Source organism: Chlorocebus sabaeus, chromosome 8, assembly GCF_047675955.1.
Source record: "Chlorocebus sabaeus isolate Y175 chromosome 8, mChlSab1.0.hap1, whole genome shotgun sequence".
In the NCBI taxonomy this organism is placed as follows: domain Eukaryota; kingdom Metazoa; phylum Chordata; class Mammalia; order Primates; family Cercopithecidae; genus Chlorocebus; species Chlorocebus sabaeus.
The window spans coordinates 113,621,267-113,639,808 of record NC_132911.1 but is presented as its reverse complement, the minus strand read 5'-3'; the positions used below and the strand labels follow the sequence as shown (position 1 = coordinate 113,639,808).

The 18,542-nt window shown below is 38.8% G+C and overlaps 1 protein-coding gene across 1 annotated transcript; it reads left to right on the top strand.

Annotated features, from left to right (window-relative positions):
* Nucleotides 1–5,946: 5,946 nt before the first annotated feature.
* Nucleotides 5,947–17,529, top strand: KCNV1 (potassium voltage-gated channel modifier subfamily V member 1). The gene is made up of 3 exons (XM_008001387.3): nt 5,947–7,248; nt 8,386–8,915; nt 12,565–17,529. Exons 1-3 carry the CDS (start codon nt 6,788–6,790, stop codon nt 13,074–13,076), a joined length of 1,503 nt encoding a protein of 500 aa, XP_007999578.1. The 5' UTR covers nt 5,947–6,787; the 3' UTR covers nt 13,077–17,529.
* Nucleotides 17,530–18,542: the final 1,013 nt, after the last annotated feature.

Sequence of the window (18,542 nt, the reverse complement as noted above, 5' to 3'; positions counted from 1 at the left end):
GTATGAGGATGCTATTTAAAAGGACTACACCATATAATTAAGAACCATTTTGCAAAGAAAAATTGCCTCTCTCCTTGTTTATCTTTACTATTTTCCTTACATTGTCAATGATTGCTCATTACTTTTCTTGCATACAGTAGGAAAATGTAATCAATCAAACTAGTACTCATTATAAACTGCAATGTTAGTTTTTCATATGTGTGTGTTGAATGTGTATATTCGTATGTATTGTATATGTGATATACTATACTTTATACACATATTATATCTGTGTATTCCCGTAACTACCCCCTGAATATTGTAAAAGTACATGTCCATAAATATTTACTGAGTGATACACTTCTCATAGGGAAAACCAAGGAAAATTAACATTAAAAACCTTCTGGGACGGGCGTGGTGGCTCACACCTGTAATCCCAGCACTTTGGGAAGCCAAGGCAGGCAGATCATGAGGTCAGGAGATCGAAACCAGCCTGGCCAACATAGTGAAACCCTGTCTCTACTAAAAAATACAAAAAATTAGCCAGGCATGGTGGCGGGCATCTGTAATCCCAGCTACTCAGGAGTAGAATCATTTGAACCCGGGAGGCAGAGGTTGCGGTGAGCTGAGATCACGCCATTGCACTCCAGCCTGGGCGACAAGAGTGAAACTCCATCTCAAAACAACAATAACAAAAACCTCGTAACAGTATGGAGCGCAAAGATTACCTTTCTTCCAATTACAAGATGAAGTTCTCAAGTTTACTGAGTTCCTTAATAACGAAGGAAAGTACTAAATAGAATAAGGAATACATCTAAAGGCAATTTTTCTTCTAGTATTAATAAATCATATACACTCAAATGAGAGGCACAATTTTTAATGGTTCCATATGACTCAACCTTTCTCTATCAAAATAAGGGAATTTGATAGAGTTGAGTAAAAAGTATTGAATTGGAATTTTCAATTTCAATATTGGGTTCACATAACAGCTCCCAGAACATCATGAGCAGAGAACTTGAGATGCTTTTGCTCCACTGCTTCTGAATCTTGTTTATAAAAGCTTAATTTCAACGTAATTACAAAAATTAATCTGGGGAACAATAAGTATCCTGAGTCTATGCATTTTTTGATAATTCAAGAAAAATTCAACATGCCTTTGGTATATAGTAGTGACAAAGTGAAAAATCATTTAATGATCAATCTGATTGCCTATCTCTTTTGAAGAATGATTATTTTAAAAAAATTGAATTATTTAAATGTGAAATCACAGTCATATGTTGGTTATTGCTGATAAGTAGAGTCATTTCTTAATTATTTGGAGCATATAATAGAAATGTTCCTTTCTCAAAATTATTTGCAAAAAAGAGTGGAAAATGTCTAACAGTGATTTCTCATCATCACATTATTTTTATATCAATGCCCTTCAATGAATAAAGGCTTTGAGTCAAACAAATGTGTTCAAATCTATATCTACTATCTGTTTGACACTTGGAAAATTATTTTAACACTCTGATCCTGGTTTCTCATCTGGAAAACCAAAATCATAATATTACCTTGATTGTTGGGTTATGTAAAATATAAAAGAAATGAGATGTTTGTAAAATTCTTAACATAATGCCTATCATCTCACAGGTTAGGCATCTTGCAGTTAGGTACTTGGGGGTAGCAGGAAGTATAAAAATATTCCTGAAACATAACAATAACAAAAGTGATAAGAATGACACTGCAGTATATGTTTTACATGGATTATCTCATTTAATTTTAAAACAATAACATAAAGTACTATTGTTATCCCCATTTTACAGATTAGGAAAATGAGACTTACAGGGTTTAAGAAACTTGTTAAGGTCACGCAGCCCATAGAAGGCAGAACAGGGATGAAATACATAAAGACAACAGCTATTATTATCATATTATTATCCTCACCATCACCGTCATCAACCCATCATGCTATCTCTGTAGCAGACTAGGCTATAAAAATGATTTCTTGGGTACTTCCAAAGATAATTGCCTTCCCTTGGAAGAAATCCAGAACAAGCCCACATTAAGCTAAATTCTGCATTAGAGTGGGCTGTCATAGAGTTGGAAGGATTTATTCCAAGCGCCTAGAAGGCACATGAAAGATGAATAGATAGAATTTGTCAGATTTTCTTTTACCTTTAAACATATCCCAGTGCAGTGAAGGAAAAAACGATAAAGTCATTTTGTTCACACACAAAGACATTTTTAAACATCATCACAATTGGTACATCTATCTGGTTGTCAGTTCCTGAGAAATCAAAGACAGAGTCAAAGATACACATACCTCACACAAAACATTGTCTGCATTGTTCATGAATGATAAAAATTAAATGAATTTAGTGTAAATGTATGAAACTACAGTGAGGGAATTAAAAATGAAAATCTAGATTTTACTTAAGTTGAATTTTATAAAGCTGTTTATTCAAGATTATTCACTCATTATATTTCCCATGTCTATCTAATTATAAAAAAAGGTTGTGATATTTTGGATATAAATTAATAATGAATTTACATTTTCCTAAAAAATTTTAATGGCTTATGATCATATCTGTGTAATTGTTTTAAACATTCATATTAGAGATAAGCATTAATGATTTCACAGAAATATTATAATATATTATTCAAAAGTATCACAGTTAAACAGAATATGATATTAACATAAATATTCTCATGAATTCTTCAAAACCTAAATGAAGTGTTACATATTTTTAACAGTAGGATTTTCTAATAAGCTTAAAATGACTTTTAACTTTTATTTTCATAACTGTTATTGAGTTAGACATTGAAAGTATGCCATGATTTTTCTTTTGATCTTATTTGTAACTTTTAAGAATATACACTGTTCATTAATAAACTTTAAAATACTCATAAAAATGGAAAGAATTAAAAATACTAGTTGTCGCTGGAGATTCCATATTCAAGTTGGTATGTGTAGAATTGATAGATGAAGCCAAAAGCAAGTAGAGTATTTCATAACAAGAATCTTAATGGAAAATCACTCGAATATAACATCTGATGACTAGGGAATATACCCAAAGCCTTTAGACTGTCGGGTTTTTACATTGCAGTACTGAGCAACCTCCCACATGACAATCACATTCCTCCCATGCTATGTAGAAATGAAATGGAAAGCATGACCTCACCACCTCCAACTACTTATCAGCAGTTCTCCTTTGACATACCTCAGGTTATACTTCAGGTCAGGATTAGGGCTAAAAGAAGTATCCTTGAAGTGGACATATTTCCCTTCTTATTCTATGGTATGCTCTTCCTTGGAGTCTCTTACTAAAATCTGGGCCATCAAGGAAGGAAAATCAACAGACTTAAGGGAAAGGCACAGAGCACAGGTGGGAATTTGCATTACTCAAGACTCTATATTTTAAAAAGGGGTCATTTATATTTATATACTCCATGTTGACTAATCATCCCTCTAGTTATGATTGCCTTGATTAGTGTCAATTGCTATAACTACAATCAATGCCCAATTGAAACATTTAGGCTGTTAGCAGTTGAGACAGAGTCAGGAGTCAGAAAGGACCTGTTTCAAGCCTTTCACATACCCCTTCACATATTCACTATAAAAGGTAGAAAGTTACTTTCTTAGTGCCTATGAGCATCCAAGTTGAAATCCATAACTAAGGATTACAGTGCTTACATCATAGGATCATTGTGAGAAGTCAGATGTGTAGCAGAGAGCCTGACTCTTAAGGAGAGGTTATTATAACATTCTATAGGACAACATTCATCACAACTGAGGTTCAGTGGCTTAGTGGCAGGGGAGGAGACCTGGAAGCCTCAGTCATCTTTCACTAACCTCTGGTTACCTGTCCAAGATCTCTCTCCTCACCTAAAGCTGTCATTCTCCTTTGAACGCTTTCCTCTTTCCTCACCATAATCTGTAAAGCTAGTATAGACTTTTATTGTTAATCATGGTATGAATAAGGCTTAACAGAACTATGGCCTTTTGCTTTTTTTCAATACCTAAATAATCTCTAATTGAGATGTTGGAGGAGTTTTCTTGCTGTGCAGGGGAAAGCTCCATTACATTAAAAAATAATAACAATACAGTACCTATACAGAATGATGAACTATTGACTGGGATAAATCTAGCATCTCTGTATTTACTGTAGGGAAGAGTTCTTTATGGAGAGAAGTTAACCAAATGGATGGCTGTCAAAAGAACCATGCTTGTAAATATTATAGTTTAAAAAAGTTTATTGAAGTCCCCCATTTATTCTCAGAGGATTACTATAAGCTCCACAACAACAGAGATCTTGTCTGTTCTTCACTCATATATTGCAAGTGCCCTGAATAGTGCCAGTAATAGTGAAAGCTCAGTAAACTTTTGTTGAAAGAGTGATGAAAATACCTAATTAAACTCCTGTCCTTCATTAGAAACTTGCAAACAAAGAAAATAAAAGCAACCACACTGATTTATCAACCAAAAAAATAATGTTTCTAGCATTTTGTTTATGAAGACAGCCTCTGACATGTAGTCCTGGGTTTGATTTGAACTGTGTGGCCCTTTGTAAATCACTTAATTTCCCTGTGCCTCACTTTTCCTTTCTGTAAAATGTGTATATGCTACCTCATAGTGTTGTCATTATGATTAAATAAGGTACTGCATGAATAAAGAGCCTACAAATTTCCTGGCATAAAGTAAGCACCCATTAAATGTTGGGTGTTTTTATTAAAACTTGAAATTTCACTGAGGAAGGCACTAAGACCCTCGAAGTAAATGATAGCTAGACGTCCCACAGCCAGTTGGCAAAGTTAGAACTAAACAGTAACGTTTCTGTCCAATCTATGAAAAAGCTTATTCTACCACATCAGGCTGCCTGCTTATGTCTTTATATATACTACCTAATATGTGTGTGTGTGTGTATACTTTCTAATATATACTTATGTACGTAAGTGTATACATAATATATGCTTTCCAATATGTATTCTGTATATGCGTGCTAGAAAACAACAAAGATGAGTGTGGTTCACGCTCTCTGGCAAAGACCGGAAAAATGCATGATTCTGAGATGCCTGCTGAAAATGAGAATACCTTGAACCATGCCAAACAAAGCAGTTAATATAACTGCCCTAACCTCAAGTTTAGCACACTGATCAAGTTGGAAATTTTGTTCTGGAACATTTGCAAAGGCACAGATCCAGGGAAACGGGAATCAAATGCAGTAATTCTGCAAGTGTATTCAGGATGAATATAATATTCAGTGTCACCAGGCACCTCACTCCCCCCGCCCCCACCCCCGCCGTCTCACCTCCCTCCCTTAGATCCTGCCACTCCCCTCTGCTCCTGCTGGAAGCACTGGGCGGGCTGCTCTCCCGGCTACAGCGGGCGGGGCAGACGCGCTTAGCCTAAGCCCAGGGTCCAGGAGCCCGGAGGGAGGTGGAGGCAAGGCGAGGCAGCAGGCGCTGAGTAGAGCTCAGTTGGAGCACAGTTTTCCTCCTGGACGGGTCGAGTCAGACCTCACGTGTAGACCAAGAGGATCAAAGGAAGGGTACGTTACCTGCGGCGCCGGTTGTGCGCAGATCAGATGTGCCAGGAGCTGCAGGTGAGTCACTTGCTCTTCCCTCCCGCCCCCACCTCCTCGTCCCGAGTCCAACAGGTTGGATGGAGCGTAGCTTCCAGCAGCCCGGTGGGTTCACTTCTAGTCTCACCTGGGCGCTGGCCTCGGCTTCTCCCTTTAACGAGGGAGGCCGTCGTTACTATTTAAATTCCTGCCCCAGCCCACGCTTGTTCTATTCCTTGCCTTTTTGCCTTTCCTTCTAAAATGAGAGCTCCGCTGTGCTCAGAACACCTGCTCTCCGGGAAACTTGTAGGGACAGAAATGGCTAAAAGGAAGGGTGCCTCAACAAAGTGCCTCAACACGAGGTGTACACTCGACAGGGTGGGAACTGACAGTGACATTCCTAGTTCTTAGTGACCCACTGGGGCTTCAATAAAAAGTCATCATTAATTATTCTTGTTTCTTAACCAGGAGGTCAAAACCTAAGGGAGACAGGGGAAGAAAATGGAGCGTCAGTGATCATCAGACTAGAATGAAAGTGAATTGGGAGAAAATGGTGCGGTCCCCTCACCCAGAGCACCCTCCCCCACCTGCTCACATCCCCAGCGAACACCCCCGGGGAGGCCTATGAGGCAGCAGTAAAAGAAGAGGGAGGAATATAAAGTCTCAAGTTGGAAGGGACCCGGTTACCACTTCCTTTGCTTTCTGAACTTTTTGTTTTGGTCTCCTGCGGGCAGGAGTGAGTCTCGCCATCCTCCTTGCTTGCTTGCTTGCATCCAGCTAAGAGTCATCTCTCTTCTTCCTCCTCCTCCGCCCCACATCTCCCTCCTTCCTCCCTTCCCCAACCCCTCCACCCACCAAGTAGCGAGTCATTCAATCTGTACACCTCCTGGGCTGGGAATCGCAATTGCGAAGTTGGGAGGCGGGGTGACGGCGTTTGAGAAGGGCCAGGGCGACCGGCAGTGTGCACAGGGACTGTGTCGGGCTTGGACCTCACCTGATCCTTTCTCTTAGAGCGACCCTTCCTCTGCTCCCAGTCTCCTTTCTCTGCCACTTGTGCGCTGCTTCCGCGCACTCGCGGCTCCCTAGCGGCAGGAGGAGGAAGGAGCACAGCGGGTGGAGAGAGTGCGCCAGGGAGAGGTAACCCCTTCGGGAGCCCGGGGAATCCCGGTCGCCACCAGGGGCCGTGCCACCGCCCTCGCGGGACCAACGCTTCCGGCGTGTCCCCAACTTTGTGGCGCCCTCAGGCCGCGGCGACTGGGATAGAGATGCCTTCCAGCGGCAGAGCGCTGCTGGACTCGCCGCTGGACAGCGGCTCCCTGACCTCCCTGGACTCTAGTGTCTTCTGCAGCGAGGGTGAAGGGGAGCCCTTGGCGCTCGGGGACTGCTTCACGGTCAATGTGGGCGGCAGCCGCTTCGTGCTCTCGCAGCAGGCGCTGTCCTGCTTCCCGCACACGCGCCTTGGCAAGCTGGCCGTGGTGGTGGCTTCCTACCGCCGCCCTGGGGCCCTGGCCGCCGTGCCCAGCCCTCTGGAGCTTTGCGACGATGCCAACCCCGTGGACAACGAGTACTTCTTCGACCGCAGCTCGCAGGCGTTCCGCTATGTCCTGCACTACTACCGCACCGGCCGCCTGCATGTCATGGAGCAGCTGTGCGCGCTCTCCTTCCTGCAGGAGATCCAGTACTGGGGCATCGATGAGCTCAGCATCGATTCCTGCTGCAGGGACAGGTACCCCGGAGGCACACGGCGGCTGGGCGGGGAGGCGGGCGCGGCAGAGAAAGAGAGGAAGGCACAGGTAGATTGGAGGCTTTACATAAGCTTCGCTGGAGCCAGGCCTAGCAATAAGGTGTGGCCACTTCTGGGTTGACAGGTGGGGTGGGGGTGGGGGACTGGAAAGCGTCATTGCCAACTTTTGAATATAACTTTTTGAATCTCTTTGTTCCCTTTTTTGAGTATGCTAATTTAACGTATAAAGCAAGGGACTTCAGGCCCACAATAAATATTTGGTGACTGAATAAATGAACCAGAAAAGCCATGGTCCAAAAGATGCATGCATAGGGATAAAAGATTTGGCACGCAGTATTATCATTCATCAAACCTAGAACACTGACTGTAAAACTTGAATGGAGAATTGTTTTAAATATAGAAGATGAAAGGTTGGTCCCTTGATTGAAAGATTGTGGAACTCTGAGGTTACCTTGCTATTATTACCATTTCTTCATGAATACATTTCCTTTACACACACGAAAAAGTTCCATCTGCCAAACATCTGTTCTTGTTACCAGAAAATGGTTAATAAAATGTATTAATCCAAAGTAGCTTTGCTATGTATAAACTTCTAAGAAAGTGTCATTTTAAAAATTATAATCCAGGCCGGTGGTGGTGGCTCACGCCTGTAATCCCAGCACTTTGGGAGGCCGAGGCGGGTGGATCACTTGAGGCGAAGAGTTCGAGACCCCCCGCTCCCAGGCAACATGCTGAAACCCTGTCTGTACTAAAAATACAAAAATTACCCGGGGTGGTGGCACACACCTGTAATCCCAGCTACTCAGGAGGCTGGGGCAGGAGAATCGCTTGAACCTGGGAAGTGGAGGCTACAGTGAGCTGAGATCACTCCACAGCACACCAGCCTGGGCCACAGAGCGAGATTCCATCTCAAATAAAATAAAATAAAAAGAAAAATAATCATAATCCTAAGGGAGAAATTCTGAAAACTGTGGATAAGACACAACCTAACTAAAATATGAATAGACATTTTTCTCCATTTCGTTGAATGAAAAGTCTGACCTCCCTGCCATGTTTAATTATCTTATACTTCTGTATTTTAATAAAGTTTGACTAATCACCAATTGTTTTCTCTACAAGATACTTCAGAAGAAAAGAGCTGAGTGAAACTTTAGACTTCAAGAAGGACACAGAAGACCAGGAAAGTCAACATGAGAGTGAACAGGACTTCTCCCAAGGACCTTGTCCCACTGTTCGCCAGAAGCTCTGGAATATCCTGGAGAAACCTGGATCTTCCACAGCTGCGCGTATCTTTGGGGTCATCTCTATTATCTTCGTGGTGGTGTCCATCATTAACATGGCCCTGATGTCAGCTGAGTTAAGCTGGCTGGACCTGCAGCTGCTGGAAATCCTGGAGTATGTGTGCATTAGCTGGTTCAGCGGGGAATTTGTCCTCCGCTTCCTGTGTGTGCGGGACAGGTGTCGCTTCCTAAGAAAGGTGCCGAACATCATAGACCTCCTTGCCATCTTGCCCTTCTACATCACTCTTCTGGTAGAGAGCCTAAGTGGGAGCCAGACCACGCAGGAGCTGGAGAACGTTGGGCGCATTGTCCAGGTTTTGAGGCTGCTCAGGGCTCTGCGCATGCTAAAGCTGGGCAGACATTCCACAGGTATTCAGATTTCATTGATGAATTCTAATTTGCATTGCATGTCAGCATTCGTTATTTGACCACAGTACAAGGAAAGTAACGCTGAACTGATATTCAAAATTACCGACTCCCATACTTTACCCGATCGTGACCTCTAAGGAGATACTGGGAAGATAAAACCTTGAAGTTGTTATCACAGGTGTAGAGAAGTGAGCTCTCACATACCTCCTCTCCATAAGAGAAATATTGAGAGAAAATTTGACCATTTGCTAACCTCAGTTTATTTGAAACCATTGCCCAGAAGATTTACAAAAATTAAAGGCACTCTGCCTCTTCAAGGTTCTAGACCAAACAGGCCTAAATGACACATAAAAAGATACACATAAGTTATATATGATATATAGGGACATAAACCAATTTCTCTTCAGTATCCAAGAAGTGCTTGCCACATATACTCCTTGGCAGAAGGGAAAGTCAGCCCTTCAGAGCATTCTCTGGCCATGCAGAAAGGGAAATGACTAGGCAAGGTGGCCTTTCCAAAATTTTCGAAGAAGCAATGAAAATATTTTGCTTTGGGAGAAAGCAAAATGAACTAATTAAATGCTTTATCTAGTATCTGAAGGTTTTCTTGTCCCTAACCTGGGATGTATGAGAGAGGGGAATACAGAAATCCCTTAGTTTTTTGTGTGTCATAGAGCCTTTGAAAATACAATTAATATTTTCCTAGAAAAGTCTCCATATAACACACACACAAACACATAGGTACGTGAAAATTATAATCAATATCAGTGAAAATCACAGCAACTGATTAAAAATGATTCTTGCATCCCCAACAGTAGTAGTTATCAGTGGCTGGCCCTGCAACTGTCAGATGTTTTGGAGTACATGAGTTTTCTTATGACATACCTTAATGAAAATAAGAATCCCCAGACAAGCTTGTTGAAATACAGCTTCTGGCTCCAACCCCCAGAAAGCTTGAGGTCGGATCTAGGAGCACACATTTTATAAATAATAAGTTCACCAATGACTTTGATGTAGGTGGTTCTTGGACAAAACCTTAAGAAACACTGAAGTATGATATCATATTAATTTTATATATGTTGACACAAATACATATTAGCACAAACAAATTGACTACAGATTACTATCCCTATTTTATTTCCCTAGATATGTGCCCTGACTGACCACCTAAAAAAGGTTGATGGTAGTTGTCCTTCTAATAAATGTTGAGTGAAATTAACTTCTGACATGTTTTTCTTCAACATTTCTCTGGTAATTAGAACTTATTATAATATAATTTTGGTAGTGTATTTTCCTAGCTAGTCTCACATACCAGGAATTTGATAATGGGGTTTCTAACAACTTTTACAAGTACACACTCTTTGTTTTCTGACACAGATAATGGGATGCTTTCTTCAAGTATTTATAAACTCTTCACAAGACTCAATTTAAAAACACCCAGTAAAGACTACATTTTTTTCTAGAAGAAAGGAAAAGGAAAATAACAGTAATTTCCACAATGTCACCTCTTCAAAGATTTTCTCCATTCTAAAACATGTATAAAGTTTTAGCAAACCCTTAATTATTAAAAATATATGACGAGGATATTTGACAATTTTTGCCTCAACACTACACTTATTAAAATGTAAACATAGATGACCTATTTCCCCATGTATTAATTATAAATAAAAATTGAGAGGTGTTATAGAATAACGGGTTTTTGGCCCGACAACTAGGTTTAAATCATGGCTCTGTAGCTTTCTACTAGATAAGCTATCTCTTCATGCCTCAGCCTCCTCATCTGTATAATGGCATAACAATTACCTTGTCCCTCTTACATCCTTTCTTTTGAGGATTCTCTGAGTTAATAGAGATAACATGCTAGAAATTCCACCCACTTTGTTTTCCTTTACAAAATTGTTTCGAACATTTGCTTTGAATTAAAACAGTGTTCCCAGACAAATGCTATGCATCTCCTCACGTGTTTTGAATTTATTTAAGGAACGTAATTCCATGTAGACACATCAAGGCCAGTTCTTTATAAAGGTAAAGATATTATAAAGGTATTCTGAAAGATATTCTTTTGAAGTTAAATTTCAAACTATTCAATGATCTTTAAAAATAGCTGGTTAATAATTCAAGAATATCTCAAACTTTGAAGAGCAAGATTCAAAATCATAAGAGTATGATTAGTATGTTAATGCATTTGAAATAGTTTCTAGTGAGTGAATAAAAACAAAAAATGATACTAAGGGTTATTATTTTGGACTTCTGAGGCAATATCATTTTGACATCATGTTGATATAATTTCAAAATGTGGACAAACTTTATTGACCACCTCTCTAGTATTAAGGAATAAATCGTATGGTTCATTCAAAGCTTGGTTCCATAATGGGCTTTTCTTTCTCTCTTTCTTTCTTTTTTTTTTTTTCTGAGACAGAGTCTTATTCTATTGCCCAGGCTGGATTTCAATGGCGTGATCTCGGCTCATGGCAAACTTCGCCTCATGGGTTCAAGTTATTCTCCTGTCTCAGTCTCCCAAGTAACTAGGATTACAGGCGCACACTATCACAACGGGCTGATTTTTGTACTTTTAGTAGGGGTTTCACCATGTTGGCCAGGCTGGTCTCAAACTCCTGACCTCGTGATCTGCCTGCCTCAGCCTCCCAAAGTGCTGGGATTATAGGCGTGAGCCACCACTCCGGCTCATAAGGGGCTCTTACTCCCTATAGGACCTAGTGTCTTCAAAGACAGAATTGGACTATCGAGGGTCTGTCTCCCTGGGGTTTAATAAATCCTCAGATCTAGGAATGGAAAAGCAGCCAATGCTTCATAATAAGTAAATTCTCTAGTGGTTCCATTTTCCATATCTTTGTTCAACGGAGGAATATTCTGTATTCAGGTCTGTTATTATAGGAAAGCAGAAATTTTATGTACTCAAGGGAGATAATTTCCTATAGCTTTGGTATTAAGGACTAGGGTTTCAGTGGGTGTCTTGGGAGTTCAGACCTCCTCCTGATATACCGCTGAGAATGTCCCCTGAATATACATGTGATGTTCTTATGTCAAGTTTATCACCAATGCCTAACTTCCTTCTGCTGCTTCACTTTGTTGCTATGGTGCCCATTGTTTACTTTTTCTGGCTTTCCGGTAATCAGGTTCCTGATTGTGTTAAACTTCACAAGGAAAGTGAGAAAAACAGACACATAAAATACAAGACACCATAAAATTGGCATTAGAAACAAGTGCTAAAATGATGCATTGAAATGCAGATGTGACCAAATGAGCCCTCCACATACAACACCGCAAAGGCCTCTTATTGTGCAGACTAAAGTACAAAACTCCTATCATACCACCCCTGCCTGCCTTCAGCCTTACTTCTCGCCTTCTTTTTAATAGTAGAAGTTCAGTAATTCTACAGGTGAATTAATGAATCTAATTATATTTCTCTCTAGCCTTCTCAATTTGGTCCCATCAACTAGACTGTGAACTTCTGAGCACAAGGATTATGATTTAATCAACTTTGCATCCCCAGAACATTGCCCAGTGCTGGGGACATTTAAGTGTGCAATGCAGTTTGTGGCTGGAGAGCAAGGAGGGAGAGGGGAGGGAAGGGAAGGAAGAGAGAGAAGAGGGATGCCAATGACTGACAGCATTTGTTCTATTGCAGGATTACGCTCCCTTGGGATGACAATCACCCAGTGTTATGAAGAAGTCGGCCTACTGCTCCTATTTCTATCTGTGGGAATCTCTATATTTTCAACTGTAGAATACTTTGCTGAGCAAAGCATTCCTGACACAACCTTCACAAGTGTCCCTTGTGCATGGTGGTGGGCCACCACCTCTATGACTACCGTGGGATATGGGGACATTAGACCAGACACCACCACAGGCAAAATCGTGGCCTTCATGTGTATACTATCAGGAATTCTTGTCTTGGCCTTGCCTATTGCTATTATTAATGATCGCTTCTCTGCTTGCTACTTCACCTTGAAACTCAAGGAAGCAGCTGTTAGACAGCGTGAAGCCCTAAAGAAGCTTACCAAGAATATAGCCACTGACTCATATATCAGTGTTAACTTGAGAGATGTCTATGCCCGGAGTATCATGGAGATGCTTCGACTGAAAGGCAGAGAAAGAGCAAGTACCAGGAGCAGCGGGGGAGATGATTTCTGGTTTTGAATTAATTTTCAATTTATTTACAAAAGCTATGTACAATTTACTAAAATGATAAAGCAGTGATGTGGATTTCTGTATTCTGATGATGAGTCTCTTCGGAGTACTGCTCATCTTAATTAATTTTTGCTGATACATTGCTTCGTCTACTAGAATATTTCACATCACCTATAACAACTACACAGTGTTCTGACACATCTGAGTATCCAAAATAGCCAATTAACACAGTCAAATATAACTGGGCCAATATAAACATGTTTGAATTCTCAAATATAAAATAATGTTATTGCAATACATACAAAAAGTTAAAGATTTTATGTATCGCTAATAGTAGAAATTTTCTGCACCACTAATTTTTTAAAAAATGGAAGTTAAACTGCATAGCCCAGAGAAAAATAAGTAAATATTTAAGAACATATTGAACAACTTTGCTATTTAAAGATATTATCCAAGTACATAAATTATTCCTTTCTCTATCAATTAAAGCTATTGAATATAATAATTAGCTTTACAAGAGGAAACCCTTATTTGATGGGCAGAGATTGTATCCCTACCTTCTTTTTCGTGTAAACCACTGGTCACAAATGAACTGATCTCTGTATCCCATTATTACTATAAGAGATGGGAATCCCAAAACTGCTTAGATTGCAGTACATGAGTCCACACAAAAACTTCAACAATTGCACATCTTCATTCTTCCAACTGAATGTAATATGTGGAGCATAAAACAGCATATTTCTTAGTACTTCATGAATATCAGATGGTCTTCAAATGTCTCTTTATGGATGTATTGTTCACGTTATGGCTTTAAAATAATGAATATGTGAAAGTGAGGTAGTGAACATCCTAAATTTCTACACTGAAATTATTAAATAATCTTATTTCATAAAATGGGAAATATATGTTGAATGACATCACTGGATGAACTTGAAGATCTTTTATTTGTTAACAAAAAATATTATGGACAGCTTTCTGTCTGTTGGGGTAAATAGCAAATGTTCAAACTTTGCAGGCATTTTGACATTCATGATAATAATACAATTCCTAGACATTGTGTTATATAATTAAAGCCAAAACCTCTAAAGCTAAGAACTAGCTCATGATTCCCATTATTTTAGTAAATGAGATTCTAAAACCTAAGAATAACAAGGAATGCATCACTTTCATACCTACATTTCCAGTATAATAGAGCCCCCAAGGGGAAGAAAATTGGTTCTTGAGGAAAAAGAAAAAATCTTACCACTTCGTATACAAAACACAGATAAGCATATTGAGTATATCTGTGGTATTAACATTTCATGGGGGTGAGATATGAGGGAAAAAATGCCTAGAAGGCTCTTTGCCAGGGGTTCGTGGTGATAAGAAATAAACATTGAGGACTGCTTTAATATATAGCTATAACATATTTCATAAACTTTATTCAAGACATCCTATTATGCTATGCACTACCAAGAAAGAAAGATGCCAGTCAATTGTAAGATGCCATTAACTGTAAAATGCATCCGGATTTCAGATATGTAAAAATTTAAAATAAGCACCTTAAAATCAATGAAATATCGCATGTTCTACCTCCTGTTTTCTGGTATGCATGGTTAAGCTCTGAAAACATTTTCACTGATGGCATGAGTTTTAGATTGTGTGCTAAAGTACTTTAATTTATTTAACTTGTTTCCACTTCTCCTAAATATTAGAAAAGGTTCAGGAGATATGAATATTAATAAGATAAATATTTTCCTTCTTACACACATACATGGGTGCTAGAGTGTGGCACAGGGCCACTAGTCGTACTATAAATCCCTTCCACAATCTGAAGAGGAAGTAGAAGTTAGACACAGAAGGTAACCTTACTCCAGCTTTTCTAGAACTTTCCCTAATAAGAATAGTTACTCTGATCCAGGACTGTGCTCTGTATTCATCATGTATTATGCCATTTTATCCTCAAACTATCCCTATTATATAATTACTATTCTTATACTCTTCAAAATACATATTTTATATATTTGTTAACTCAACAAATATTTATTAAGGATCTTTTGGTGTGCCGGGGACTGGGGAGTCTTTCTTAAACAAGACTAGGTCCTGTTTTCTTGTACTTAACATTCTATTCAAAGGTATGTGAGGGAAAGACAGAGAAACTGAAACATTAAAAGGTATAAACTTGCCTAAATTCACACAGGCTATAGACGGCAGAGCCAGGGCTGAACACCAATCTGCTTGACCCTGAAAACGACAATCCTAAAAGTCAAGTTGCAGATTTCATTCTTCCCACACAAGCTCTGCATAGAAATTTATTTTTTAGGCAGGCAAGCCAACTTCTTGTGCATGGAGAAGTTCAATATGCCTTAAGTAAAATATCAGTTTATTCTCAGAGGTGGAATGGTGCTTTTAAGTAAAGGCTGTGGTGACACCTTATAGTCATTATTAGATTTAAAAAATATTATCTTTAGAGTAAATAGTAGTTGGAAAAAAAATTAAAAACTATGTGTATATATATGTATATATGTTTTTATCACGGAGGATCCTAAACATCTTCTCTACAAATGTGCTGTTAGCTATATAAATGTTGTCAAGATGTAAGTATTCAGAAAGAAGGTTTAAAATGTCATTGCTTATTCAATTTTGCTGTTAAATAAAATATCAGTTTATTTATCCAATGAATGTATATATAAGCAAACCAAATTTCATTTAAGTAAAAAAATCAAAGCAGGAACTCTGCCAATTTTATATCCCATTGTTTTAACACATTAAACACTTTTTAAACATCTAAGAATTATTGCTATGAAACAATAATTTTTAAAAATATAAAATAATTGAATTATTGTCTTTCTCTAAGCTATTTAGAGAACACTACTTTCTTTGTTTTGTTTTGGTTTTTTGAGATGGAGCCTCGCTCTGTGGCCCAGGCTGGAGTGCAGTGGTGCAATCTCGGCTCACTGCAAGCTCCGCCTCCTGGGTTCACGCCCTTCTCCTGCCTCAGCCTCCCAAGTAGCTGGGACTGCAGGCGCCCGCCACCATGCCCGACTAATTTTTTGTATTTTTTGTAGAGACGGGGTTTCACCGTGTTAGCCACTTTCTTTGTTAATTTAACTGTTATTTTTAAGTTCAGGGATATATGTGCAGATTTGTTATACAGGTAAATTTGTGTCATCAGAGATTTTTGTACAGATTATTTCATAACCCAAGTATTAAACCTAGTACCCATTAGTTATTTTTCCTGATTCTCTGTCTCCTCCTAACCAGCACCCTCTGCTAGGCCCCAGTGTGTGTTGTTTCCCGCTATGTGTTCATGTGTTCTCATTATTTAGTTTCCACGTATAAGTGAGAATATGTGGTATTTGGTTTTCTCTTCCTGCATTACGATAATAAGGATAATAGCTTCCAGCTCCATCCATGTCCCTGCAAATGACATGATCTCACTCTTTCATATGATATGGCTGGATAGTACTTCACGGTGTATACATACATTTTCTTTATCCAGTCTACAATTGATGGGCATTTAGGTTTATTCCATGTCTTTGCTACTGTGAATAGTGCTGCGATGAACATACATGTGCATGTATCTTTATAATTAAACAATTTATATTCCTTGGTTATATACCTATTAATGGGACTGCTGGATCCAATGGTATTTCTGTTTTTAGGTTTTTGAGGAATTGCCACACTCTCACATGGTTGAACTAATTTACACTCCCAGCAACAGCGTATAAGTGTTCCAATTTCTCCACAAGTTCGCCAGCATCTGCTTTTTTTTTTTTTTTTTGACTTTTTAAAAATTGCCATTCTGACTAGTGTGAAATGGTATCTCATTGGGGTTTTGATTTGCGTTTCTCTAATGATCAGTGATATTGAGGCTTTTTTCATATCATTGTTGGCTGGATGTATGTTTTCTTTTGAAAAGTGTCTGTTCATATCCTTTGCCCACTTTTTAATGGGTTTATTTGTTTTTTTCTTATAAATTTAAGTATCTTATAGATGCCGGAATATTAGATCTTTGTAGATGTATAGTTTGCAAATATTTTCCCCTAATCTGTAGGTTGCCTGTTCACTCTGCTGATAGGTTCCTTTGCTCTGACAAAGCTCTAGAGTTTAATTAGATCCCATTTGTCAATTTTTCCTTTCATTGCAACCATCTTTTGTGTCATCATCATGAAATCTCTGCCTGTTAGAAAACACTACTTTCAAACATTTAAATGCATATGGGTAATGCTTGAGTACCTAAAAAAGCAATTTTCAGAAATTACTGATGTATCTCTTAAGAGTGACATATTCATATTTTATTTTATGTGTATATTATTTATATAACATACAAGAAATTGTTGCATTTATCATTTTAATGCAAAGTAGTATCAACTATAATGGATTAGATGCACAAATAACTGAGGTAGGAACCTCAGTTCTGTGTTTTAATGTGGAATTCTTATACTTATTAAAATATTTTGATTAGCTGTTGCAGAAAATAGATATGCTGACCCAATTTATCTAAGCAAAACATTGTCACTGGATAAACTTACTACCTTGAGAAATATTTTTATTGATACATTGTGTTAACAAGAAAAGTCTCTTCTTTCAAAATATTAGCCATTAATAACTGTCTTATGAATCCTTCAGTTCAGATACAACAAGATATTGGATAACAGGCAAATGATGTGTTCTGATGATTTCCTTCATGACTTTTCTTTGCAAAGCATCACCACCCCAGAACTCTCTCTAAGCCATACTAATATAAGGAAGATAAATGTCACACAGGGAGAGCTTTACTTACCAACAGTTGCTCACATGGTACATTTTTAAGGATGATAGGAAAATCTGGATACTCACCATCCTTATGTTCTCATTGTGTTTATATTATATTATATTATATTATATTATATTATATTATATTATATTATATTATAATCACTCCCTTGCTTGCCCTCTCAACTCTAGTGCCCCTCTCTTCCTTCCTAGTATTAAATTGGCAATACCTTGACCCTAATTAAATCCAATCCAGTGCCTTCTTGTGCCTGTCCTTGTAGAGCAGATCATGCCCTACAGAAAAAAACACAATGCCTGCAGACTGCTCTCACTTTACATTCATGCTTACAACCCCAAATGGGTTCTTAAAGCTTCCAGGCAATCTCATATGGCAATTCCTGAGTCCATTCACTTTCCTGAGACAAGCAAAAACCTCTAACACCTCCCTTGGATTCCGCTTTTACTCAGAAAATAGAATCAGAAGAGGATTTTTTAAAAAAGAGTCATCACCCACATTTATCCACCTACCTCCATCTGTGCCTATTAACTCTGCCTTTCCTCACTTTACGAGGGTTGGATCGTCCATCCACACTTTATCTCCGACTCCAGGACGTTGCTACAGAGAGTTTTTCCCCTCTTCTTACTATTTTATCAAATTTCCCCCTTCCTACTTCCTGTCAGCACACAAACATGATTTTTTTCCCATCTTAAAATTAAAAAAAAAAAAAAAGACGCCGT

Bases quoted from the DNA above. Each gene is read 5' to 3' on its own strand.
- KCNV1 (XM_008001387.3), top strand. From the start codon at position 6,788: ATGCCTTCCAGCGGCAGAGCGCTGCTGGACTCGCCGCTGGACAGCGGC. The intron at 7,249-8,385 runs GTACCCCGGAGG...TTTCTCTACAAG, and splicing joins GATTCCTGCTGCAGGGACAG to ATACTTCAGAAGAAAAGAGC. The intron at 8,916-12,564 runs GTATTCAGATTT...GTTCTATTGCAG, and splicing joins GCTGGGCAGACATTCCACAG to GATTACGCTCCCTTGGGATG.